The sequence below is a fragment of the Temnothorax longispinosus genome, chromosome 1 (genome assembly GCF_030848805.1).
Source record: "Temnothorax longispinosus isolate EJ_2023e chromosome 1, Tlon_JGU_v1, whole genome shotgun sequence".
In the NCBI taxonomy this organism is placed as follows: Eukaryota; Metazoa; Arthropoda; class Insecta; order Hymenoptera; family Formicidae; genus Temnothorax; species Temnothorax longispinosus.
Genome location: NC_092358.1, coordinates 10,132,654 through 10,160,282, shown reverse-complemented (window position 1 = coordinate 10,160,282; position 27,629 = coordinate 10,132,654). Strand labels below are relative to the sequence as shown.

The 27,629-nt window shown below is 37.8% G+C and overlaps 3 protein-coding genes across 13 annotated transcripts in view; 2 read left to right on the top strand and 1 right to left on the bottom strand.

The window, feature by feature from the left end:
• Positions 1–3,141, top strand: part of LOC139824657 (protein FAM13B) — a 37,276-nt gene extending 34,135 nt beyond the window's left edge. The window contains 1 exon segment of the mRNA XM_071797190.1: positions 117–3,141. Within this exon segment, the coding sequence (XP_071653291.1) occupies positions 117–330 (214 nt within the window). The 3' untranslated portion in view covers positions 331–3,141.
• LOC139824642 (uncharacterized) lies at positions 3,090–9,298 on the bottom strand. Of its 3 annotated transcripts, none has more exons than XM_071797181.1 (11): positions 9,223–9,298; positions 7,740–7,823; positions 7,354–7,560; positions 7,008–7,216; positions 6,526–6,907; positions 6,100–6,424; positions 5,321–5,591; positions 4,649–5,080; positions 4,487–4,590; positions 4,289–4,421; positions 3,090–4,211 (listed from the first exon to the last, which is right to left on the bottom strand). In XM_071797181.1, exons 2-11 carry the CDS (start codon positions 7,795–7,797, stop codon positions 3,948–3,950), a joined length of 2,385 nt encoding a protein of 794 aa, XP_071653282.1. In that variant the 5' UTR covers positions 7,798–7,823; positions 9,223–9,298; the 3' UTR covers positions 3,090–3,947. The 3 variants fall into 3 exon arrangements, with proteins under 3 accessions (XP_071653282.1, XP_071653290.1, XP_071653285.1); XM_071797189.1 differs by having other exon boundaries at positions 7,014–7,216; XM_071797184.1 differs by lacking the exon at positions 9,223–9,298 and adding an exon at positions 8,194–8,759.
• On the top strand, positions 8,906–27,549 carry Nc73ef (oxoglutarate dehydrogenase Nc73EF). 9 transcript variants are annotated; one of them, XM_071797143.1, is made up of 18 exons: positions 8,914–9,055; positions 10,702–10,806; positions 12,864–13,118; positions 13,335–13,544; positions 16,755–16,857; positions 17,502–17,564; positions 18,684–18,939; positions 19,232–19,466; positions 19,569–19,748; positions 20,003–20,183; positions 20,260–20,540; positions 20,614–20,842; positions 23,308–23,586; positions 23,787–23,965; positions 24,186–24,620; positions 24,744–24,898; positions 25,204–25,332; positions 25,728–27,549. In XM_071797143.1, exons 3-18 carry the CDS (start codon positions 12,870–12,872, stop codon positions 25,825–25,827), a joined length of 3,264 nt encoding a protein of 1,087 aa, XP_071653244.1. In that variant the 5' UTR covers positions 8,914–9,055; positions 10,702–10,806; positions 12,864–12,869; the 3' UTR covers positions 25,828–27,549. The 9 variants fall into 9 exon arrangements, with proteins under 9 accessions (XP_071653233.1, XP_071653259.1, XP_071653265.1 ...); XM_071797132.1 differs by lacking the exon at positions 10,702–10,806 and having other exon boundaries at positions 8,906–9,055; XM_071797148.1 differs by lacking the exons at positions 8,914–9,055; positions 10,702–10,806 and adding an exon at positions 9,333–9,471.
• The last annotated feature ends 80 nt before the right edge of the window (positions 27,550–27,629 follow it).

The window sequence follows — 27,629 nt, the reverse complement described above, 5'->3', positions numbered from 1 at the left end:
TGCCTTTATTGACTTTATGCTCTCAGAAAAGATTTTTAAATTAAAAACTATTACTACTAAAAGAACAAATCCAACTCGAACATATAGGTCAACAATGTCATCTCTTCTGTTTGTAGAGAAGAATTATTGATGCAACAACGGGCTACTCGAGAGGAGAAGAAGCGGCTTCGCAGAGCGTTGAAGGAATTAGAAGCGCAGTTCGAAGCCCGAGCTGGTCGTCGTATGCAACGCGAAGATCGCGGACCGCAAGTCACCACCGTGTACGAATCCTACAAACAGGCAAAAGCGAAACTGAGACTGATCGACGCCCTCATAGCTAAGAAGGCTTGACGTAGTATTTAATTCGAGTAACGAAGAACTGACTTGAAACAATATTGTTGAATCTTAAGCTATCTTTGAACGTCTGTAAGAAGACACATCTGTCGCACCACGCAGGCACATTCATCGCCGTCTACAATTCCTGCATCGTGCGGCCATGATTAAAAAGGCCTGAAAAAGCAATATCTGCTGAAGCGAAGAACACTACTGTAACATAACGAGAATCTATCGTCTAGAATCAAAAGATTTCGCGAACAAAAACGTGAAAGTGAATAATACATGTGAGTGTAGGATTTACTTCGCTTTCGTAAGATCATGTGTACCGTATATTCTCTTATACGGTTTTCTTTCGATCGCAAATTCTGTTCGCGTTACAACGCTGGGGAATTAATACCGAATGTTTTCAATGTTACAGTATCTTTTTTACAACATCATTTTTGATCAACATAATCGATATGTTGAAAGTACGCATAAGTGGACATATAATGAGCAATAGTAGTCCACATGATATCGTGGTAGTACATTTCAACTCTAAAAGTGCTAATAATTCTACATAAAATGATTATTACGATGTGATGTATCGTAATTGTTCGATGAAATCGCGTATCTTGTTCACCGGTTCACTTTGTATTTAACGTGTTTGTTTGCAATGGAAGATTTCCATTTGATTGTCCTCCATTCATTTCATCGCGTATGCAGCATTAGGATACATATTTGACGTTAATAAGAAACTGCTTATTTTGATATATTTACAGTTTATAAAATTGATCAGTTACAAATATATTAAAAAAATGTACTTATATTTTATATATATATATATATATATATATATTTGTTGCAAAGATTTCTAAACTTGTTTGTACTTAAAATGTCAAGTTTTATAGCGGTTAACGCAAGAACCGCTGTTGCTATTGAACAAACACCGACTTGTCATTTTAAATCGTTTAGACAACTCAAGATTTTTCCAACATATAACGATGTGTATCATACGATTGTGAGAAACGTGTCAGACAGCACATTTATTTCAAAGTCACATGTAATTTTATTTTCGTAATATTAACATTTCAAAAAGAATAGGATTCATTTGACATTATTTCGGGAGGAGTTCTCGTTTAGTTTTGCTGTTAATGTAAAGCCGGTTGAATTTTTCTCACGGACGATAATATAATTATTGTGTCGATAAGACTTAAAAGAGAAAAGATAGAAGAAAGCGGGTATCCATATAATGATAAACGTTTATAGTGGACCCGATATTTATTTTATCATCGTACAGTAATCGCTGAAGTCTAAACGCTGAAAGAGTAATGAACGAATCTGTGGGGTTACTCGTAATATAAGTACCTTGTAAGAGATATCACATGTTGTAATATTGTAGAGTACTATAAAATGTTACGATCTTAATAACGTATTAAAAGAGAAAGAGAAAAAGAATATTCACTAAGAGAAGCTCGTTGATTTTTGCGTTTATATTTTTGTACAAGTACGATTTTAAGGCCATTCGCAATGTATACACACACAACCGACTAGGGACTACTATCATAAAAACGCCTTAAAATTCCACTTGAATCGATTTTTTCACATAGAATCTCGAGAATCAAGGGTGCTAATGGCTTGAGTTCTACCGCATGCCGACTAATACGAAAGAAATGCTTTGCGAATCTCTGACTGATGAGTTGCAATCGCGCTGTTTTCTTTTTCTCATTTTACCACGACACAGCGATGAAGTATCAGTCACCGTTTCAGAATCGGAAGTTCTAATATGTAATTAAGACACAAAAGCCGCGGTGGTTTTAACTCTTTCGGGTATCAAACAGGAAACGAAGATCGGCGAAGAAATTCACTATATATAAATTCACTCGCTGATCTCGCATACCCGCGTATAAAATTATATAAAATAATTATATATCGATGGCAGCGAAGTCGCGAACACATAAATGCGAAATGCGTTCTGATTAACAAAAATGAGTAAGAAGCAAAAAAAAGATCAAGACAATTTTTTAGACCAAAGCATTTTTTAGTCTGTGATATAATGAGAGATATATTTGCGTTAAGATGGGAGAATGTGTGTGTGGAGTACTCGGTTCCGTTTCTGTTTCCTTCTTCCTTTTGTGAAAACAATTTTGTAGAAGAACAAGATAAAGGGAGATGATTTTTCCGCCGTTTCCTTCGTGCTTGAAGTCGGCGATATCTTCAAAAGATCTTACAGCGATGACGATAGCGTAAAGAAAGCAGAGTCCTTTTCCGAAAGAACGGTTGGAGACAGAGGGTACAAGAAAAAGTGAGAAAATGGATTTTTCGTAGACCAATGATCGGAATGAATATGAAAATAAATATTAAAATTCAGCAAGAATGTATCACTTTGTTAATTGGTCGCTCTTTGAAATTAATTAATCTCTTATCTGCTGCAATTTAATCACTTCTTCGTCATTTGATATTGCATAGCAACAAAAAATGTGCGACAGTAGGAACATCGTCGCAACAAGATCGTTCTCCGCGTTTGTCGCGGGATTGTTGTCCTCCATCCGTACTGCCAAAAGGACTGCGCTGTTCACGAGAGAAAAATTAATTTTGTATTTAACGCCCACAGGAGTGTTTTTATTTCTCGCGGGTGCACTTAAGCCGCGCCCCTCCACTAGTAAGAAAGAGAGAGAGCAAATTAGTATTATCGTAGATCTAAGATAACATTTTATATTAACGTTAACTAAGGTACATTTTGTAGTGGATAGTATCTTTAACGCATAAGGATAGATCGCGTGATTCTGTGTAGACGCTTTGAAAAGAAGAGAGAGAGAGAGAGAGAGAGAGAGAGAGAGAGAGAGAGAGCAGCAAGAATACTTTAAAAAAGAAGACAATGTAGAGGGAAGCGAGGAAGAGGACAATTTTATTTAGCGAAGCTAAGAGGCTGGATCATGAATCGTTTAATTGGTACTCAATGAAAAAGAATAACGCTAGATATTCCATGCGAATCACATGATCTACGAACATATCTAGAGAGATTAGAATCTTACGACAAAGAGAAAGAAAAAAAAGTGTAAAAAAAAATGAAATTACTAGCGTAACGATCAATTTCTCTTGGATATCGTCATACGTAGCTGACAATTACAATCAACCGTGAGAGTCGTGACGACGAGGAATCCGTCTCTAGGAGTTCTAAGAAAAACCACCTTCGGCGTTTATACACACACATGTTGATTCTGTATATACATATATATAAATATATTATATATATAGAGATATACACACACAAACAAACACACACATACAAGCGGAAGAACTGCGTATATATATATATGAATTACATACAACCATACACGCATACAAAAGGAATAATACACATTATTATGGGGTAGCAGGCAGAATCGAATAAAATGGAATACGATCTGCTGGAAACGTGCGTTCTTTTTTATTGTCCCTAAAGAAAAAGAAGAAGAAACATCTCCCAAATCGTTCCCGTTAAATGCGCATCTTTTGTACGAACGGAAGAAGAAATTAAATGATGCTTCTGCCTTTTCCCGCAATTCGGAAATGCTGAAATTTCATTGTATAAATGTGTAGACAATTTGGTAAAAATAACTGCAATTTTATTCCATTTTCTTTTTGTTCTTTTAAGTTGACTCGATTTTACAACGTCACGACACGAGCTGCAGTTGCTTATGAAACGTCTGAATCTGCCGTAACAACGCAGCCAACTGTATGGAAGCAGGCGGTTCTCGCGTCGCATTGTAAATTTTTCTTCGACCGAAGATCTGCGTCGGATTCATCGAATGAGACTTTCCGGGTATAATCGACAAGGGAAAGGAATCCTCGCACGTTTCCTTGGCCGACTCGGTCGCGATGCAAACCAGACTGTTTTTCTCGTGCAGCATTTTCATCTGCCGCTTCAGCGCCATTACCTGTTTTCGCAATGTCATTAAAAAAAATGTGTATGCACGTCCGCGGAATACGTCGCATGTTCAATAATAGCTCTCACTTCTTTGTAGAGACCGACGACGGCATTGATTTCTTCTTCCTTGGCGTTGAGCTCCTTTTCCAAAGCGGACAATTCCTTCGCTAAAGATTTATCGTTTGACTTGTCCACCTCTAATTGCAGTCTCTCGTATTTTCTGTAAAGGACATAACCGGTAGTTCTTATTAAACTTTCAAATTTAAATGACGCCAGCACACTCACGTGTTCATCTCTTCAAATTGATCGTGAAGATTGATCAGAACGTCACGTATCTCCTTAGAATTGTGCAAATCAGAAATACGTATTTTATGATCGCCGATATTACCCTGCAATACCAATACGTTATAATACGTTTTAACTGCCAACAGCTAGAATGCGATTTACCTTTAACGTCCTCGAAATTTCTTGCTGATTTTGAGGACTCGTCAAGGTGTTGCTTTTGCTTGCAGCGAAAGAAGACTGCTGCCTAGTCTTACGATCGCACGAATCACCTTTCTCTTTACGAAGCTGTTTAGAAGCGTTATTCTCTTTTTCAGAAATCATTTCTGCATTGGTGGACACCTTCGGCACACAGCCGCTTGGCGTCTTTCTCACATGTAAATTAAACATGGGCAATCTTTTATCTCGATCCAGGTTCTCCCCGCTGTTAAACGTTCCAGTTATTTGCGAGCTCACGTTGAGAATCGATCCTTCGTAATGACCGTTCATCTGGTCCAGAAGGATCGACATCGGTCTCATGCCTCTGCTGACTTTGCGGATCAACGACGGGGTGACATCGCTCGCGATCGGCTGTCTCGTCTTCATCACGCTCAATACCTGCGTTGCGGAGGACGTTTTTCTTTAGATTAAGAAACAACTGCTTTTAGTTACATGTATATTTTGCGAGAGACAAATTATCCTTTTTGTAACGAAAAAAGCAGTGTAATTTAATGTAAATTTTAAATAATGCACGTTAAATTGTATTGTATATATTAAATTGTGCGCGAAAAAATTATGAAACTTAAGAAAAATTTGATGTAATCAACACGAAGCTGCCTTTCTCGAAGTTTCGCTTACTTGTTGAATATTTAATCCAAGATTGTGGCTCGGGGTCACCGAGGTCCCCACTACGAACGGTATGTTTCGGAAGTTAAACCTGCTGAAGTACGATCTGCTCGAGCGTTTTAATTTCGACGCCAGAGTCGGCATCCCATAGCTGGGCATGAACATTGGATCGTCGTATCTGTTGAAAGCGCGCTCGCACTGTCGCGTTTCATCTTGTGTCAATGGATCATTGTCAGGATGCTTTTCCGACTTATCTTGTTCCTGTGCAACCTCGGGCGTCGCTCTACAAGAGAAAGGAATTTGCTAGCAGTAATGATGACGATAGAAATTAGACAGTAAATAATAATAAAAACGATAATAGAAATATAGAGATAATGATGACTATATATGTTCATCGATTCTCTGATGGAAATATTTTGCTCAAGTACTATGAAATCGATGAAAAGTGAAATAAAATTACTGAATATATTATTTCAAAATAAATCATAATTTTCCTTATATACGATATGTAATGTAACGCTATGAAATATAAGAAAAATTAAATTATACTGTTGTAAAGTAATAACAATTTTTTAAATATTAAATATCGTAAAATTAATTGAATTAATTTAACTGAAAACTGAATTTTGACTGAAATATTGATGGAATCATAATGATGATAAATTGAGAATTAATTTCAAATACATTTCAATAAAATTTCATTTTATTTTCAGTAAAATATTTTCATCAGGGTTATCAAGAGTAACTACAATAACGTACGTGACTATAATATTATGATTACAGATAATTACCCTGAGTTGTTTTGACAATTTAATGTCTGAGGATGACAAGCTGGTTCATTTTTCTTATCGTAGGATTGACATTCGTGATTTACACGTTTAGAACATCTGTCTCTTGGACTTGACATTGATGCCTCTTGGTTCAGTTGGTTCCTCCGATCAACGGTCTTGGGAAGGTGCGATTTTTTTTCATACTTAGCTTCATCGACTTTAGAGTGCTTACTGAACACCCCGGAATTACTGTTCTTTAATCTAGTATTATGAAAAATTTCTACAACGTCGTTAGACTTCATCAGCTGCTTTGGGGGATTGGATTGTTGATGCGCAACACCATGGCCTGCGTCAAAAGTTAAACAATAGAAATCTATTTATGGTAGATTTAATTGTAAAATATATATGCAGAGACGGATTACACGCAAAATCGACTCTTTATTATACCTCTGTGCCGACGTCTCTTCGCTTCTTTTCTACCAATAAAACCCGTGTCTTTGGTGGTGACCGTGCTCTTGGAAACAGAACTTCGTAACTTCGCTTTTCTTTTCCGCGGTTTGGACACCGAATTATCCATCCTGTATACGGAGTTTATTTCGCTTCTTCCCGTTCTCGACCTACTTTTCACCACTCGTCTGGTTTTTGCGGTATTCGACATGTTCAAATTGACCAAATTCAATCCCCCCGAATCTTCAATACCTTCAATATCTTTGACACTTCTTTTCGCGGAGCACGGCGTTACGCGGAGATAATCCTCGTCCACTTGCGACGTCAGTTTCTCGAAGGACATACTCGTCGGGAAGTAATAACTTTTATATTCTCTGTCCGCCTATTTGTTAAACGAAGCTCGTTAAGTACAAAAATGTGTGTACGTAAAATTCTCGTGCACATTTACAAAAATATAATCTCGCGTATATAATCTCGCGTACGCCTACTTCCGCGATTTCATCCTGAGTTGGCATCGTCGTTATCGAACGAGGAAGTTTCTTGTATAAGTGAGTCTTCGGTGTAATTGTGACATTCAATAGTCCTCTCTGTCTTTCTTCCATTAGACTCTCGGACCTCCTGATAATATCATCGTCATCGATGCTTTTTCTGGGAGAAAATCGGGCAGACTTCGGGCTCAAATTGAAAGCGTCTACGAGAACATGATCATTTAAATGTATGTACAGGTCCATTTTAATCTCGGAAGAATTTTTTTATCAAAATTTTATTTAGCCTGTAGTTCAACATTACGATTTCTCTGAGGGATGTTACAGTTTGCAGTTTTGGTACCTGTAATTTCGCTGTTGAAACCATTATGCTTGATTGGAGATTTCAAGCCTGGACTTTTAGATGATGATATTATTGGCGAAATGTCGGACGTTTCTTTACTTTCCCTTATTTCCGTTTGAGCCTTCCGACAAACATCCATCATATAATTTAATTCAGACTTCAACGTAAAGCATTTTGTTTCTGCTTTGTTCAATTCCTGTCCCATTCCTAAATAAAGTTAGTGGTATTATATTTAAATTGTTTTTTTATCTAAAACGCTTTCAGAAATTTTGTTTGGAACTAATTCCGACACAACATTAAACACATAAAGGAAAATTTAACGTAATGCAAATATAAATGAAAAAAATATATTTAATCGTCGGAATTAAATCTAAGCGATAATATACTTCTTAGCGTGATGTTTGGTCTGCTTTCCGATTCGTTTAATTTGCGCCATGATTGCATTTCGGATTGATGTTTCAAAGGTGATTCTGAAAAGCAAAAATATATAGAAATATACATAATATATAGAAAAATCAACTGCGAACAATGTATGTAAAAATACTTCGAACTAGGTTTTTCCAAAATATTCATTTCACAAGATTTTATTTTTTATTTAAACAATTACCAAAAATTCCGCTTATATCGTTATGAATATTCATATTGATTACATCAAATTCTTCTTAAGTTTCATAATTCCTCGCTCACATATAGTTTAACATACAATACAATTTAACGTGCATTATTCAAAATTTATATTAAATTACACCGTTTTTGTTACAAAAAGGATAATTTGTCTTTCACAAAACATACGTACAAAATATACATATAAAATTAAAAAAATAATTCATATAAGGTTACAGTTATACAACACGGTGGACGATCACATCGTTCTCTTGTTGCGGACGCATCCTTCTTTGTTTTGAAATATTCACACAGGGACAAATTCAATATTTAGACAATTTAACAACGCAAGCGAAGACATTTTAAAGTTTCGCCATTTCAATGTTGCGACGACGACCAATTAAGATTAGAATCCGCGTTCCTCGAAATCGCGAAGAAAGTGCGATAATTAACAATTGAAAAAATGTAATCCGGCTTAAAATTCAATTTATTATTTCGGACTTTTTCTTAAACTGAAGTAATTACATCGAGTCTACACAGGGCAATTTAATTAATTAATCGACAATTAATTTAACCGGCAGAATTTAAAGCAAAGTTTCTATTTAATAAAAAGTTTTTAATTCTATAAAGTTTGTAATTCTATATTTAATAATAAAAGTTTTCTATCCATTAATTCATTGTTTTCGGATCTAATTTTTTCTTCCATATGTTAAATAATAAGAAATTAATAATTCCATTTACGTCGACAAAACAATATGGATATTATTCGAAAAATAAATCATTAATTAAACTAATCGGAGATCGATCGATCTCGCCTATGTTTCTCGTGATTAAATCTCAAATTTCGGGATCAATTCCCGCGCTTCCGTCACGTGACCGCGCGAGGAAAATCTTCGAATGCCAGTCTCGTGCCCGCCTTCGTCGCTAGATCGCGCTCAAGTTCGTCTCTCCTCGCGAGCGAAGTCGCGAGCGGCCGAGCGCTATTTTCGGGGACTGTCGGGCAGCGTTTGCGGAGTTTCAGATCAGACCGCGGTGGAAGCGAGTGGCAGCGAGTAGCAAATGGTGGACGGTGTGTGACCCTCGTCGTGGTTAACATCAGGTAGGCGAAGTTCTCCGGCGCGCGAGCCGACGCGACGTCTCTCTCGTCCAACGACGTTCGGCGATCGTCGCCGGTCGGTCGACCGATCGATCACGTCGCGCGACGCGATCGCCGTCGGGATTACGCTCAAGTTACGTAAAAATCTACCGCAGACCGAAAATAGTCACCTGACTTCACCGTACGCGGTAACCCCCTCGCCTTCCCTCCCAACCTCTCTTTCTCTCCGTCGTGCAGTCTTATCGAGAGGAGGCGAAAAGAAGGGAGAAAAAGAGAAACATTCGCGATAAGAGATCCGCTCGGCGTCAATCTCGCGCGTCTTGTGACAGTTGTGACGAAATCGTAATCGGAGTAATCAGACCCCGGAGTAGTCAGTTCCTGCGAGGCCGAGGGAGGCGCGGACGAGTTCGTAGGTTAAGGTACACGCCTGAGCAGTGAGATTGAGCGTCAGATCTCCTCCCCCCGCTCCCTTGCTTCCCCTTCGCGATAGAGATTGTGATTTGTGAATCACCGTATTTCCCGCGGATTATTAGAGTAGGCGTTAAATGCTTGTTAGCGGCATCGTTATAGCAATCTCGTTACTCGTTAGTGCGCCGTCCTTCGCCGTTGTCCGCCGTTTATTCTTTATTCGATCGAATTTGCGCGTGGGCGCGTGGTCTGTTTCTTTCCGTCTTCGATGCGCCCCTCGCAATTCTTTTCCCGCAACAACTGCAACAACGAGTTCGATCGTTCTGCGACCTTATGCTCCTCGACTTCCACGCGTTTAATTGTGGAAAAAAAGAAATACGAATGCTTGCTCTTCCATCGTCTCGAATCTTGATGAACGAGCTAGGCCCTGTACAGATCGGCAAGGAGGGAAAGGGAAAGGGAGAGGCTAAAGCGTGCTAAATGTAGACACGTGCGACCAAAGAGACGCGGTTAGTACACGTGGGTCTGGTTTTTCGCAACTCCATTTTTTTTTTTTTTTTTTTTTCAGAAATCTCGAATATTTAATTGTTTCAGTTGTTGGTAGTACCCAGAGACATGTAAGATCTGTTTTCTTCGTACGCATTCTCCCTCAACATTTTCTCATGCATTCATTTTAATTCGAGCGGTGAACTTAGGCACGCTCGGCCAAGAAACGCGCATAGTACACGTGGTCTGGTTTTTCGCAATTCTCGCCTTCTTTTTTTCAGAGATCTCGAGTATTTAATTGTTTCAGTAGTACCAGAGACATGTAAGATCTATTTGCTATATTTATATTTATATATTTTTTACAGTAATAAAAATATATTAATATAAATTCTCTGTGCAAATACTTTTTTATTTCATTGATATAAAAAAGAATAAAAATATAAATTAATATCACCTTCGATTTTTTGTACGATACCTAAAATAAATATTCATCGCAGAACAAAGGGATACAATAATTTTTGAAAAATGAATGAAACAAGTAAACACACTCGTGAGTTATTTGGGAAAATATTATTTTTATTTATCGCAATGTAAAAATTTTCATTAAGCTAGAATGGTATTTTGAATTATACGTCGTTTTTGTACCCGCTTGCTGGTAAAAGTGTCGATTGTCTTCTAATATTTTCATTTAAATTATACTTTAGTATAAAATTTATTGGTATATAATTATTAATTTCACGCTCTTACTGTAACAGATACACAGACATGTGGTTGCGTACATTCAAGTAGACGGTGCGTTCTCGGGACCGAGCGACGTTTCGCATCTGCATTTCTGACGTGAGCGCGAGCGACAGTGTCAGGTATTCCCCGCCTCCCGCCCGCGCCGTCGCGATTTCTCGGAGGCTCTACGTCAGGAGCACGGGAGACAGGGCGAGCCCCGCAGTTTTTTCCGGATAGTCACATGCGCGCGAACGAGGCCAGCGATCGTCTCGAAGCGCATTCGAGACCGTCTTGCCGCGTGTTGATCGGACTTTGAGAGTTTTATTTTTCCCGGTTGCACATACACATTTCATTTTCCACGCTTTTCCGCATACTCTGGGTGTCGAATAAAGAGAGAACTGCTCAAGGTAAATGCGAACAAAAATTTGTATTTTGTAAGGACACAATTGTGTGGCGATCTGTGGAGAAAAAGCGATACGGCTCGATGGCCTTCGTTGCTTTAACTTTACCGTCTGATTTGTGCATATATATACTTACTGTTTGAAGTGAAAGGAAGTATTAATCTACAAGAATTTTTCTGCTTGCTCTCTCATTAAGTTACCTTATCTTGCAATCTTATCTCTCTAAATAAAGGGGCACGTACGTGACGTCAGATGTTCCGCCTCTCTGAGTGAATTTTGCCTCAATTGAGAAACTGGGTCTAATTTGATTCTGTTGCTGTTAGATAAATAATAATAATTGCCAATTTAAATATGATTATTGAGAAGTATTCGGGAGTCACAATTAGTCTATACGTTAAAATTTGCTCTCACGGTTTTGAATTAATGTTGCGTCCATAAATATTGAGTGAATATTGAATATTCTATAAATATTTATAATACAACAATTTGAATTACAATGTGACTGTCTGGCTGGTAAGACTTCCCTTTTGAAGAAAATCCTGCTCTTCTTTTAAGCCAAAAAGAGCAATATTTCAAGTATTTTATCTTAGAAACATTACACGCGTTTCTGGCAGACAGAATGACGTCTGTCAAAGCTTATCTGAATTCCGCAAGGTCTTGATAGTGCAAACTTTGCCCGTGTACTGTGCTTTTTAGCCTTCACTCTGCTTTTTAAAGGAAATACTTCAGGCAGCATTTTGCGAATCACTAATTAAGTGTGTTGCCGCGAGGATCTTTTTATGTGTAAAATGCTATTTTATATTTATACAGATGAGTCTACCGGCATCTCAGTAACATTTAAAATTTTTTCTGCGGTTTTCTGTGAAACGTTTATCGTGTGTTTTTTTTCTCGAACAACGTTACGCAATTTGGAAGTCGGCCAGTTGGTAAAAATAGAATGGTAACGCCTCGATAGTTATGGTAAACATTTAATAAAGCGCAGTGAAACATAGAAACTTTTCGTTATATAAATATTAATCGATTGAACATAATAATATAAATAACACCTCAAACAATTTTATGTATTTAATCTTTTATTCCGCGAATTCTGCGAAATTATACAATTACACGTTATTTGTTATATATATTGTTGAATAATATGTGTGAATATTGATCGCGTATTTACTTTAAAATTTATTGTACCTAATGACGCAGTTATGTCTCTATGCTAAGATGAAGCGTATTCTATGAAAGCGTCTATATATCAACTGGGGTTTTATTTAACCTGTGCACAAACAAGCACGCATATACATGTATATTGCAACATGTGAGAATGCCCAGATATACCAATCATGCTTATACAATTGCAAAATGCGTCTTTAGTATTCTCCGTGTTTCTTAGCAATCAGTAGATATGACATGCAGACAAAGTTTAGAATTTCAGTGATGCAATGAGAACAATTGATAAGGCAAGAGACTATAGCAGATAAGGCCAGACAAATCAGTTCGTAATCGTACGTACTGCAAGATTGGCTTAACACACATTGCCCTATGCGCTTATCAAAGTTTATATTCTCATTGATGCCTCATGACTGTGCAAGGCACCTGAAACGCTTAATTGAAATGCAAGTCAGATCTTCAAACAACGCATACTCATTTGGTCACTTGAGAAATTCAAGTGACGCGTAAAATACTAAGAACGCCTTATCGGTGACTATATTTACGCAGTTTCGTTAGCTTATTTACATCTCTTCCACATTGACGATATGTAGCGAGATAAAGCAGCAACTGACCTTCTGCCTTCTATCATGTTCCAGGTCAAAATGTATAAGGCAAGGACAATATTCAGAACGCTGGCCCCCTTGGCGCCGCGCATGTGCGGGCCCGAAAGATACGCATCTTGGGTGGTCCGCAGTCATCCCTTGACCAGGACCAGTCAGGTGATTTTTACGGAGCCCGCGCGCAAGTACAACAGCCGGGCGGCAACCGAGCCCTTCTTGAATGGCAGCTCCAGCTCTTACGTGGAGGAGATGTACAACGCGTGGCTGCAAGATCCGAACAGCGTGCATGTGGTATGTAAATCTAAATGTATCCTCGTACAAAATTCGAAATCAATTTCTCATCGTAGGAGAAATTAAAATTAATTAAAGTTTGTTGAAAAGGTAAAGAGGATGTATATCTATGCCGTTTTTTCTTTTCTTTTGTGGAAGTTATTTGATTGTGCCGTTTGCTCATATTATAGCTGGAAAAATTTTTCTTAAATTTATTTTACCTTTGTTTATTCGTAGTCATGGGATTCCTTCTTTCGAAACAGCACCGCTGGAGCTTCCCCAGGATTCGCGTATCAGGCACCACCATCCCTCGCTCCAAGTTACAACCAAGTACCACTCGGAGCGTTGTTGCCACTGGGTGGCGGGACGCAACTCGGTCAGGCGCCAGTTAATGAAAAAATTATTGACGACCATCTAGCGGTGCAAGCTATTATTCGTTCTTATCAGGTATGATATCGGAATTTTGTTTGCTTTACCCCCCTGGTAACCAATTTCAACGGGCTGTGATTGCAACCAAGTATTTTTGCAAACAAGTATATTTTGCACATGACAATTTATCATGTGTAATTTTATGAAAAATATGTAAATGATAATAAACTCGTAGTAATTTGTATTAATTTGTTTGCAAGAAATGATTGCTTTATTCAGCCGTGTATAATTTACTTACAATTAGATAACGAAATGAATAACTAAATGCAGCAAAAATTGCTGCAAGCTTTTTCAATATTGCTTTTATGGTAATACACTTTAATTATATAAAAAAAATACAATTCTCTGGTAATTTTCTACTCCTATCTCTATTATCTATAAAGATGTAATATTGTAATATTTTTTTATTTTATTACTATATAACATGTCTAATAAATTAAATGGGAGCCTGGAGAAATCTGCTTTTAAATCATACTAAATTATACTCCATTAAAATTTGCATGAATAAGAATACATTTTATTTTAATAGCGATATGTCAAAGATATTGTCATGCAGTTAAGCGTTTTAAAAAATTTTAATTTAATAATAAAGTTTTACAAATTCCTAGCTCTGTCGAAACAAATACGATACTACATATACGTTTTGAAGTTTATTCACATACTACGGAAATTGCTGTGGCATGCATTGATACAGCGTACATGCATCAATGTATATGTAAATGTATATGCATGTAAATTCCACTGAACAAAATATTTTCGAATCTTTTGTGTCCCAGTTTTGTTTATATAATATGTAATAAATAAGAACGTCTTTTAGTATGAGTAAAGGTAATATATATGTTATATGGATTATAGAATTTATATCCATATATACTGTATGCGATATAAACTTGATGCATAGTGAATATGTCGATATAAGCCTGGGACATGAAATATTGTACGTTGTAATTTCTGCTTAGTGTTAGGGGCTATCATGTGTATTTCCAAATTTTTCTGACATCATGTTTGTTTCATATACTGTCAACATATGATTACACAATAAATGCATTGAGTACATATATATATATATATATATATATATATATATATATCAAATTATATGAGCGAATATTGCATAATAGCCTCATTTTGTACGATTACACTAGTGGCTCACTGCATCTTCTATCTCAAGCATGTCTTGCATCTCCACATTTTTCCCAAAATAAAAATGCGGTTTTTCAAATTATGATTTTTGATGCCCTGATATTTGATGACTTTTCTCAATACATCAGATACTTTTATCGTGGAAGAAGCAGCAGCACACTATTTTTAATTAGCTTATTAAAACTGTGGTAGTTATTTAATAAGTTATATCAACGCTTCCATTTTGTTTTAATTGTAGTTAAATTATAGTTGTGAGAAAAACGGAAGAGGATCCATTCCTTTATAAACATTGTTCCAATAGATATCAATTCTTGGTATATGATATGTTACAAGTATCAGAACATATAAGTGGAATATTTGTTTGCTAAATAGCTGTATGTATCTTATTGCTTCCATATTTCTTGATTGCAATTATATGTACAGTGCAGTGTAGTTGCGAGAGTAGACACAGTTTATATATAAATGTGAGGTTCTTTTTCGGGATTATTCGTTGGCGTATAGGCCCGAGGTCACTTAGTTGCCGATCTGGACCCGCTGGGTATTATGCAAACAGACCTGATACACACGCATTACGCAGCCCGCAAGGGGGCTCCAGAGCAAGTGCTGCGACAGTATATGCTTGGTAAGGCTTTTCTTCCAAAGCATTTTAAACGGGCTTTTGTTTTAAATATGCGTTTCTCGCCATACGTACTATACGTTTAAAGGTATATGAGAATCGCATTGTACTGGTTTGGAGTATGTGGTGTATAAATGCGTATATAGAGTCATATTACCCAGCCCATGTTTACTGCAATTTCTAAACATCTCTTTCCAATTCGCATTCAGTATTATCATTTCACGCAATCATCTTTACATATTAACATTTTACTTATATTTTGTTGAAAGCATTTTTCTACTTTTACATAAACTTTCAAGCATCTTTTTAAAAAATAATTGCTTGTAAAATTGTTTGTAATTTTAGAACGACACAATTTTAAAATAATCTTAATGATTATTTTGTCTACAACGTATGGGACGTATTTCAAAATTTTGTTGAAGTAATGTCTATGTATGTATATAAAGTTAAATAAGGAATTTATTATTTCTTTATATTTTTTTGAAAATTACATTTTTTAAGTTTCTTTGTTTCTTAATATTGGAAATATCTTACAACTGACTTACTCCTAACGGCAATTGGAAAGAATTGTATAAGATGAAATATTATGTACTGTGTGCAAAGGGAAGGTATTTAACGAGCTTCGTATTGTGACAAACTTACTGATACTGAAAATGTTTGAGAAAGCATTATATTCATTTTGAATCATACAAATGATACGCCCCATCTTTTCATAATAATCGATAATTTAATCGGACTTCATAATTCGAATGTCCGTATACATGCAGGCATTGCCGAGTATGACACATTTATCATTATGAATTTAGCGCGTTTATATTTGACAGAGAGTAAAAATAGATAAATATATAAATATACGTACATTGTCCGATATTATGCGAGTAAAATGTTGGAGGTAAGAACAACAAAGAAATTCCTGTTGACTTTGCATGTACAATTTGTATTTGTTATATGTGTATTGCTTTTGGATATTCGCACACGTTTTTCGTCTAGCATGCTTGTCTTTTTAAAATTTATACACACTAACATATTGCGCGCGATTGTTTTTCCTTGTATGAGTTACAATCCCCTTTGCATAAATAAGGGGATGTTTAAGCGGACACTTATCAGTCTTTAATTAATAAAACAGATAATATAACGCATAATTAAGCAGATGATAACGCATTAATAATAGGGAAGTTAAGGAGCAGATAACACAAATGTTAGGACAAATGCAAATGTTAAGACAATAGCTTCAATATCTTAATATGCGTATTTAATGTCGATTACTGTGATATGATGTTTTTCTTAGAGAGCACAATGAGAGATAACTTGCATCGAACACCATGTATTATCTTTGTCGTGATGCACCTATTCTTTGAAAGAGTATACAACATCAAGCACAGTAATTTATATTTTTGACTAAATATACTTAAATCAAATGAGAATTTGAAAACTATTTGGTTCGCATGAATGTGGCATTAAATTGACAGATACGTGGCCATCATATCGCTAAATTGGACCCACTCGGCATCAACAGCGCTGATCTTGATGATAGACATCCGCAAGAATTACTCTATACCCATTATTCATTCGGTAAGCTTAATTGAACGTGTTTTTGCATAAATAGAAAAGAATAAACTGTAAAAAGATTGATTTTTTTGAACAAAAATGCATCATGCATTTGTAAACTAGTAATTAGACTCAATACTAATTGATAACGTAATCGTATGTATCTTCGAGTATATTTTCGAGTATTAATTTTCCGTATAAAACTTATTTGCAGGCTGCTATTGCATAAAGCTATGTTTAATTTCTTCTCTCATGTTTAATTTAAATGAGGACAAATGAATATTTCTATCTTCCAAGTATTATTTGGACACATGGAAATGTGTAAAGTTTTGCTTCACGTTATTAATTCATCTCGTTAGTAATTCAGTTTATCGCTTAATTCTTTCAGCACTTTTCCATAACTCTACTTATACTTTATTCTCTTTATCCCGCGAGCATAGCTGTTGTTTTGGTATCACATTGAAAAAAGATATCGTTAAAAGATAAAATGTGCAACACGTTTAATTATTAATATAATCAGAGATCTAGAGTTATTAATTTATTAAATCTCTTGATTCGTTTTATTACGAGCAAGTATGAGCTGTATGCGGCAGGTAATGAATTAAGAAGCCAAATCTTTGGGGATCAATATTCGATCCAATTGTTGAGTTTGAGTCTAATGTCCACAGGGAAGAGACCACGCACTACTTTCTCGCAGGAACTTCAATACCGAGTAGCCGTCCTAATGAAAAGTATGTAGTAATCGCTGCCCAAATTGGGGTTGCTCTCGTAAAGCTCTCTTTTACTTGCGCTAGTCTATTGGGAGGCACTGGTTTATTTTGGATTTGCACTGTGAAGTCAGGTAGTTTTCGACTGAAAGCCTATATACCAGGTGCTTGGGTTCTTCTGTGTAAACATATCTCGACTATGTAAAAAGTCAAAAGATATTCACAGGCAACAGGTAGTTTTCAAACGTCTTCCGTGGAGGAATTAGAGGAGGGACATTTGAGTATTGATGTCACAGATATTTTAATGTGACGGACTACAGATACGGATGTAAAACTTTGGCAAAAAAAGAAACTAGTTTTGTTCCTCTTTTACTTTCTCACCCTCTCTGTTGAATCGAAGTGTTGCGTATATTATCTCTGACAATTTTTCTAACATGTATTTTTTTCCCTTTACCTATGTTCTGTTTCTCACCGCATTTTATATTGTCTTATTTGCTGTATATTTTCTATTCCATCTTTTTAGTTTGTTTGAAACATTTTCCAATGGTTGGTTCAATGGTGGTTGTTGTTTGAAGTTTGAACTAACGATGCTTTACTTTAAGCTCACAGCTTTTCTTCTGCATCAAAGAACTTTGTTTTTCTTTCAGTTTGGTATTTGTTTGCACTGTCGTGCGTATAGCGTATGTTATGATCATCAGTATCCTCACATACCTTTCAAAAGTATACTGCATGTTCGTTTCAGCAGATATTTTGCAATATGTGAATATTATTTATTATTAAAGAAGCATTTATACAGATGCGATATAAATATTATTTCTTAAATTAAAAATGATAACTATTAGACCTTGTACTTAAAGAAAGTAATTACTGTTGAAAATAGAGTTTTAAAGCATAAAAGGCACATTTTCAGTATCAGTTTAAAAAAAAAAACAGAAGAAATTAAAAGAAAAATACACATATTCCAACAGTTCAACTTATATACAATTTAATTTTTATATTTACGCTACATGAATTATTTTATATTACATAAATGCGAAATAAATGCGCGATGCATTTAAATATCTGAGTATATAGCAATATTAATTGGGAAAGGTTTGGGATATTTATAAAATCCGTGTTTTTCATTCCAAATACTTAATACAGAGGAGTCGGACATGGATCGTGTTTTCAAATTGCCATCCACCACGTTTATCGGCGGCAAGGAAAAATCATTGCCGTTGCGTGAGATCTTGAAGCGACTCGAGTCCGCTTACTGTGGTCACATAGGTGTCGAGTTTATGTTCATCAACTCCCTGGAGCAATGCAATTGGATCAGGCAAAAGATGGAAACGCCCGGAGTCATGGAAGTAACGAATGACGAGAAGAGGCTCATTTTAGCCAGATTGACACGCGCAACCGGGTAATAACACCAGCGCTAATCCAATACCTGAATTTAAAAAAAAACATGCAAACTTTGAAGTTAAAAATTTTCAGAAAAATCAAAGTCTTGTACTTAATTTCTGTTTATATTTTTATATTTTTATTTTTTTTGCTATATAACTTAAAAAGCGTTTTTCCAAAATATCTTTTAAACAGGAATTATACTAAATTGACATGTGAATGGCAAAGTGTGGAATTTAGATTCTCTTCTCTCGCATTCACTTGGTATCTAAGAGACGTAATTAGCAAGGGTCTTTTAATTTGAATCACAGATTCGAAGCATTTTTGGCGCGCAAATGGTCCTCCGAGAAGAGATTCGGTTTGGAGGGTTGCGAAATTTTGATTCCAGCTATGAAGCAAGTGATCGATAAGTCTACGGAACTGGGAGTTGAGTCGATTGTCATGGGTATGCCTCATCGTGGTCGCCTCAATGTTCTCGCTAATGTCTGTCGTAAGCCATTGAGTCAAATTTTCACACAGTTTGCTGCGCTCGAAGCCGCCGATGATGTAAGCATAAGACGAATCGTGCTTCTTAGCTACGTAGAAAGTGTATTTTGTTACTGCAGCTAGTTTGATACGAGAATCCTACTAATGATAAAATAATTTCAGGGTTCCGGCGATGTAAAATATCATTTGGGCACGTACATTGAGCGTCTTAATCGAGTGACGAACAAGAACATTCGTCTCGCCGTGGTTGCAAATCCATCGCATTTGGAAGCTGTAGATCCGGTGGTTCAAGGCAAAACACGCGCCGAACAGTTCTACCGTGGCGACGGCGAAGGCAAAAAAGTAAGCAATTGCTATATAAATGAAAATGTACCTTGAATACTTCTTATAATTAGATTGGCAATGAGCGGTTTAAATAAGGAAAAACAACTATAGAATTTGAATTTTGAGATTCAAGTCGGTTAAATAGTTATTAAAATGATTAAATATTATTGATTATTAGATATTCAATAACATATGTGATATAATTATACAATCTTGATTACGTTTATGGATGTTAACTTATTTTAATGAGTGTAATTTTATGTATACTCCAGGTCATGTCTATTCTTCTTCACGGAGATGCTGCGTTCTGCGGTCAAGGCATTGTCTTCGAGACAATGCATCTATCTGACCTGCCTGATTACACCACTCACGGCACTATTCACATTGTTGTGAATAATCAGATCGGTTTTACTACCGATCCGAGGCATTCACGATCGTCGCCGTACTGCACTGGTTGGTACTTACTGATGAAAATCGAGTCCTGTCTATATTCTCTAATGGCATTAATTATCGCGAATTTATTTATCAGATGTGGCTCGAGTGGTGAACGCACCTATCTTCCACGTGAATTCCGATGATCCCGAAGCTGTGATGCACGTGTGCAAAGTAGCGGCGGAATGGAGGGCTACCTTCCACAAAGACGTCGTGATCGATTTGGTCTCCTACAGGCGCAATGGTCATAATGAGATTGACGAGCCGATGTTCACGCAGCCTCTGATGTACCGTAAGATCAAGAACACTTTGTCAGCCCTTGACAAATATGCCAACTCGCTCATTGAAAATAGTGTTGTCACACAAGAAGAAGTTAAGGTGCGAAAGTCACATATATAATATAATTACTTTATATAATTACTTTTACAATAAAAGCGACGTTTCTTTGTAGGATGTCAAAGACAAATACGAAAAGATCTGTGAAGAAGCATATAACAACGCCAGGCAGGAGACGCATATTAAGTACAAAGACTGGTTGGATTCACCGTGGTCAGGTTTCTTCGAAGGAAAGGACCCGTTGAAAGTTTCGCCCACTGGTATCAAGGAAGACACGCTGATACATATTGGAAAAAAATTCTCATCACCGCCACCGAATGCCGCTGAGTTTGTCATCCATAAAGGTGAGCATAGCAGCGTTAGAAAATGAATACGGTAATATCTGTCTCGGGAGAAAAAATATATCGTTTGGGGATAGGTCGGGAATGCGCGTGTAGGTTGAGTAATTTATTCGAGTTTGTATCTTAACATAGTCTTTAATCCCACAAGTTTTAAAGCGTATGTACAATTCCGCGGATACGTCCGTATGCTACCGAGTCGCGATGCCGAATGTCTACCTTTCTGTTCCCGGGATCTCGCGGTCGTTGTCTCCTCTCCGGACTTCGTGTCCTTCAAGGAGTCGCTCGTCATGTTTCGCTCAATGTTATTAATTATTGTTTATGTCTTGCCAGTACGTTCCCGCTTATTGTTACCTATGTTTCTGTTTCCCCACTCTAACGTCTTTTCCTATTTACGACCTCGCTACCTCTTATTTTCGATTCGAGTTGTTTCGGCGGTTAAGTATCTGACGATATAATCGCCACAATCGAATAAAAGGAATCAGAAATAAAATATAGGTAATAGAAAATCACACACAAAATTACGAACATATAAAAATATATTGTAAAAGTTTATTGTATAATTTGTACATGTGACGATACGCCTTTCTTGTCACATAGAATTAGCTCGCCGGAGGCAGGGTTTAAGAAACGCGTTGAGACACTTGTATGATTTTACATCGACGTTTATTGTAGACTTTTACAAGATATATCCAATAAATTTACAGAAATTTTTACAAGTAAGTTTACCGCGATTGCGGGCCACGCTTGCCGTGAGTAAGTGTTGATGTACATATGTGTGTGTCTGGGCCGATCGCAGATGTAAGCGCAGACAACGGATTTTGTGACGCAGACGGATATAAGTGTATCGCCGAGCGCAATTGTCGGAGTTTGTCTTGTAGGTCGGCTTATAGTTTACCGCAGGTAGACGCATCGGAGTTTATAACGCAATCGGATGGCGGGCGGACTTATAATTACGAACGGACAAGTATTAGCCTAATTCTTAAGTCTATGGGTCGGTAATCGCACAGAACGCTGGCGCGCACTGGGACTCGGTCGGATATCTCGGTTGCTAGGAGAGTTCTTGTCGGGATTAGGATTAGGACGGGACGGGATTGTTTACCGGTGGTGCCTCCAGCGTGATCCCGAGCTTGGCCCACAGGTCAACGCCAATTAGCATTGAGCTTTCCAACGAGGGCATGACGAGGAAATCATGTTCGTACGTTTTGCCACCAATTTTCACGGGGAGAGTAATGGTCCCCGGAATCTCAGTATATCCCCCATCCGCCAGTTTGACGGAGTTTGCCCCCTCGCATGCCTCAGTGAATCCGAGACTTTTCACATATTTAGCGATGTCCATATTGATAAAAGACACTTCAGAGCCGGAATCGATTAACGCCAGCACAAATCGCCGTTGTATGCCAACGGAGATGTGGGGCCGCGGATAATACATTACTTGGACGGCGGTGGGGATCGAATAGCGGCGGCGGCTTCGCTTCCCGGCCAGTGTCATATTTTCCGGGTGGCAGTCGCGGGTAAAGACGCCATTTTTGCCGCAACGTGAGCAAAACTTTCGGAACGGTCTCTTGCAGTCCAAGCGTGTGTGTCCGCGTTGCTTACATCTCCAGCAACACTCCTCCCGGTTATAGGCTGCGGTTTTCTTTTCGGCCTTTTGCTCGCAGTTTTGCTTCTCTCTCGCCTCGAGCTCTGCTACGCGTGCAGTTAGGTTCTTCAACATGGTGACGTCTTCCAGGCGGATGTAATACTTATTTTAGGGGTCTTATATTGTTGTTGGGCCCCTTCTCGAGCTGCTCTTCCGCCGAAGAGCCTTCTGCTCGCCGCATGCTCATAAGGAGAACCGTGGCGTACTTATTAAACGACTCGTCAGATTTTTGATACCGTCCCTAGATCTCGCGCTAATTCCACAGACGGGCGCAACGGCGGATAGACTTATACCTATCGTAACGCAAACTTATAACTACGGATGAACACGCATTAGTCTAAATCTTACATCTATGGGTCGGTAATCGCACGGAGTGCTGGCGCGCACGGGGCCGGCTAGAATCGGGAGTACCCGGGGGGGAATCCGCACACCGAGAACGCTCGGCCGAGGACGAGAAACGCTCGTTCCCTATACGGAGGATAAGTCGGGAGCAACCTCGTGTTTCGGTTTTTAGGAGAGTTCTTGTCGGAATCAGGATCGGGATAGGACTGGTGTCTTTTACTTGCTCCGGTCCTCTATTTATACTCAGAGCGACGGCCGAGTAGCAGGTGTGTGCGGTAAAGGGGGTAAACACACGTGATCTCCCTTCCATTTACCCGGCTCGCCGCTGTGGTAGGGGGCCCGACACCCGAAGTGTGTATGGAGCAAAATGCCTGTTGTATGTTGTATAGCACATTTAGTCGACTAGTGACGAGGCGGGGGGCGTTTGTCACATACAATATATATAATTAGGAGAAAAAATAATTATTATTTTTTATACGTTTTACAGGTATCGAGCGTATTTTGAAGTCTCGCATGGAAATGATCGAGGCTAGAACCGTCGACTGGGCTCTCGGCGAAGCTATGGCTTTTGGATCTCTCCTCAAGGAAGGTATTCACGTTCGTTTGTCAGGTCAGGATGTGGAGAGAGGCACATTCTCTCACAGGCATCATGTACTGCATCATCAGACTGTTGATAAGGCGACTTATAGGCCACTCTGCTATCTGTATCCTGATCAGGCACCTTACACTGTGTGCAACAGTTCTTTGTCTGAATTCGGTGTCCTCGGTAAGATTGCAGTTTCTACAATTCTGATATAATTATCGGTACGCTCCAAAATGTATTGACAGTACTAAAAGTCTCTAGTATTGTGTAATGTAAATTGTAGATTTTCAGTACTAGTATTTCAAAACGTACCGTCGGTATTATAGCGCTCTATAAGTTTTGCTCCTGTTTTGTATATTAAAATGATTTTATTGCAATTATAGGATTTGAGTTGGGCTATTCTATGACGAATCCTAATGCGTTGGTATGTTGGGAAGCTCAATTTGGAGATTTCAACAATACGGCGCAATGTATAATTGATCAGTTCATCAGTAGCGGTCAAGCTAAATGGGTTAGGCAATCCGGTCTCGTAATGTTGCAACCACATGGTCTTGAAGGAATGGTAAGTTCGTAAAATCAAACTTAAACTCGGATTATTTTGCAATATAATTTACTTTCTTTAAATATAAAATATAGGTTTCCAAAATGGGCTATTACACTTATTTTGACTCTAATCAATTTCATATAAAATCAAGGCATACATGGGGTCAACCTGACAAGTCGATCGTTTTTATCATTCCACAATATAATTTATTGGCTTTAAATTCGCTTTTTTTTTGTAGGGTCCAGAGCACTCTAGTGCTCGTCTGGAGCGTTTCCTTCAAATGTCTGCCGACGATCCGGATTACTTCCCACCGGAGAGCGAGGAATTTGCTGTTCGTCAGTTGCATGATAGCAACTGGATTGTCGCCAATTGTAGTACCCCGGCCAACTACTTCCACATATTGCGACGGCAAATCGCATTGCCGTTTAGAAAACCGTTGATCCTGATGACACCGAAATCGTTGCTCCGTCATCCAGAGGCTAAGTCTAACTTCGACTTGATGCTGGAGGACACACAGTTCCTCAGAGTGATACCCGAGGAAGGTGCGGCGACTCAGAATCCCAACGGCGTCAAGAAGTTACTGTTCTGTTCCGGAAAAGTCTATTATGACTTGAAGAAAGCGCGCACGGAACGGAAGTTGGATGATAAGATTGCGATCGCGAGAGTGGAACAGGTCAGTCATTACTTTTGGGACAAGTTGATCGTATATTTCATTAAATTTTTTTAAATTATATAATTTAATTATGTTGAAATATTCAATGTATGTCAATATTTTAATCGATTCTTTTGGTTCTAGATCTCGCCTTTCCCGTACGATCTCGTCAAGAAAGAAGCTGCTAAGTATCCCAATGCAGAGTTGATATGGTCTCAGGAGGAACACAAGAACCAAGGCGCATGGACTTACGTGCAGCCTAGGTTCCACACGGCGCTTAACGGCACCCGAAACGTAGTGTAAGTATCAAAATAAACTGAAAAAAAGTAAAATGTATTTGTATGTATGTATGTGTGTGTGTGAGTGCACCTGTGTTACACCACGTTGTATTTTATTTCTTATATCTTTAGCTGTTCACACGGCCCACTTTTTATTTTGTCGCGACGATAAACGCGACGCGTTAAAATTTTGGAATTTATATACATATTCGAATCAGTGCGCGTTTATTTTATCTCTTTATTATGAGTTATACAGGCAGTCGTCTGCTTTTTTCGTTCTATATGTTTCATGAAAATAAAATGAAAAATTGGGCCGTGTGTTGCAGTGGCGCGTCAGACACGAGTGATCAAGGGTGGTTTGCCGGTTTGTTCTCGTCGCCTAAACCGATTAAAACCACAACTGTGTCAGAGCCGGAATCAACGGAATCTACTGAACCAAAGCAAAGAACAGTGAGGTAATATCGGCAAAATGGTCACTGAATAATTGTGTCATTTAATGGAAAATTATTGTAAATTGATTTTTATTTAGATACAAGCCGTTTATTTTGAAAGTATCATGAATGAATTACTGAACCATTATTCTTATTCATGATTATGTTATGAAATTTATTTAATATGTATTAAAGATATTGCAATTTTACATTAAAAATTGAATAAAATAATTATATGTAAAATTAATTGCGCTAATTGTATGAACTTACTGCCGTTACGTTTGCACTTCAAGTCTGTTAAATAGTTTCAAAATGGTTCTTTCAGTAAGATTTGATTGATATTGGTTGGTGTGTGTTGTAAATGTATCAGATTTTAAAAGCAGATTGCATATTTTGAGGAATTTATCTTGATGTTATAGGTACGCTGGACGTCCCACTGCATCGTCACCCGCTACTGGGAGCAAAATGCAACACCTCAAGGAACTCAAACAACTGCTTGACGACTCCCTCAACTTTTAATGATCCTGTATAGCACTACGTGTAGAACTGAAAGTTTATTTATTTTTCTCATATTTTAATGTATCCATTACTACAATTTTGTGTCCTGCTCGACATACACCACGGAACAGAGATTACACCGTAGCTGTTTAAATGATTTCTTCGCAATGACAACTCCTACGTTTAAGTTCGTATGTGCGCACGAATGTTTCATCTGAAATGTAATCTTTCCGCTTGGTCAATTTTTTTTCTTTCCATTGATGCATGTGTACACATGTACACAATTTCACAGGCTAAACTGTGATAGTTTTCAATTAATATTAATGCAATTGAATATATCGATTACTAATTTACGATCTTTTAGCTGTACTCATGCTACCCTACAATCAGTTATTCATCTACATGTATATTTCATTTTTTTACCTACGTTTGAATGTGAATTTTAGGCATTTTTCTTTAATAATCGACGCGGTTTTGCATGTCTGAATGATACGCTAAATGTATGCGATGGGACGGTAATTTAGATATATATTAGTTTTACAAGTATATATATTTAAACGAATGTGTAAAAAAGAAACTTGCTAGTCCAATGATCTACATAAGTGTGAAACATTCGTGCGCTCGTTGTCCTCTGTACTTCAATCTGTTCGTACTTTGTTCTAAATTAATTTTGCGAGGTCGATAAGATTACAAAAAGGGAAAGTATTATTAATTTATGCAATGTTACGCAGCGCGTACATTTTAACGCGTAGTAACAATCCTGTAGGACCTGTAGCACACTCCGGGCCGAAGAGACTGTCCATGGCAAAAGGCTACGAAGTGCATATGGCGAATTTTTTTCTGTAGTAATTTATTTATGCGCCATGAGAGGGTTACCAATCACTTTAATTTTTTATCGTGGCTGTATTTTTATAAAAAATTAAATGGATTGGCGGGTTATGCTACGCGTTCTTGACGCGAAAATAGTATGACGTAGCACTAAATACCTCGAGATCTGTGTCTCGTTTCGACCTCGGTCGTGCCGACACGACGTTTAAAAGTGCCAGTAATAGAAGCGCATCGAACTCGGATCTTCGATTTGGGTTTGAACTTGAAAGCGCGTCACGACCGAGACCCTAGTGCTACTCCATGGACAGTGTCGACGGATGCAGCTCAGTAAAGAGTGTTGAGAGTAGAAGACAAATTAGTAATATTTAACAGCGTCTAGCGAATTAATTTTAATTAATAATAATAATTTAGCCGGGAAAGCCGCGTGACTCACGTGGGTCGCACGCGTAGCGTAGCGAAAAGGTGCGTAGTATTTAATATTCTTCTATCTGTACCGTTTGAAAGATGGGACGAACAAAGAAATATTTGAGAAGCTACGTCGTCCTTGCGCTGATCGGAGGAAAGCGTTGTACGTATGGTAAATATTCGTTTTGTATTGTCGGAAAGCGGTCGGTGATGAGAAAGCAGTCTCATTATTTTGGCTTGAGATGCATCTGAAACGATAGTTGTGTGATATCTCTATTGATCCAGCACGATATTATTGTTAGACAGTTCACAAAAGCTACGGTACCTACCTTGTTCCTATCCGTTGTATCGTGTGCGTATTTATAACAATGATACCGGCGCACGTGTGTGCTTAAAAAAGAAAATTTCTGTCAAACAATGACGCTTAAAAGTTCCATTTAGTAAACACCGCTGATATTACGCCCGATATTGTAGTATCTTATTGCTGAATTAAATTGTCTCATCGTCTCACGTCTGTCTGATTAATGTTGCCCCCTTCGCACTAGTAATAGTTTGCGTAATAGTTCCTTGAAAAACAAATCAGTCTTGAA

Coding starts and splice junctions, on each gene's coding strand:
- LOC139824642 (XM_071797181.1), bottom strand. CDS start 7,797: ATGCAATCATGGCGCAAATTAAACGAATCGGAAAGCAGACCAAACATC. Junction 7,561..7,739: donor ACCAAACATCACGCTAAGAA/GTATATTATCGC, acceptor AACTTTATTTAG/GAATGGGACAGGAATTGAAC. Junction 4,212..4,288: donor TCGTCGGTCTCTACAAAGAA/GTGAGAGCTATT, acceptor TTGCGAAAACAG/GTAATGGCGCTGAAGCGGCA.
- Nc73ef (XM_071797132.1), top strand. CDS start 12,870: ATGTATAAGGCAAGGACAATATTCAGAACGCTGGCCCCCTTGGCGCCG. Junction 19,467..19,568: donor CGCTCGAAGCCGCCGATGAT/GTAAGCATAAGA, acceptor AAATAATTTCAG/GGTTCCGGCGATGTAAAATA. Junction 24,621..24,743: donor CGATCGCGAGAGTGGAACAG/GTCAGTCATTAC, acceptor TTTTGGTTCTAG/ATCTCGCCTTTCCCGTACGA.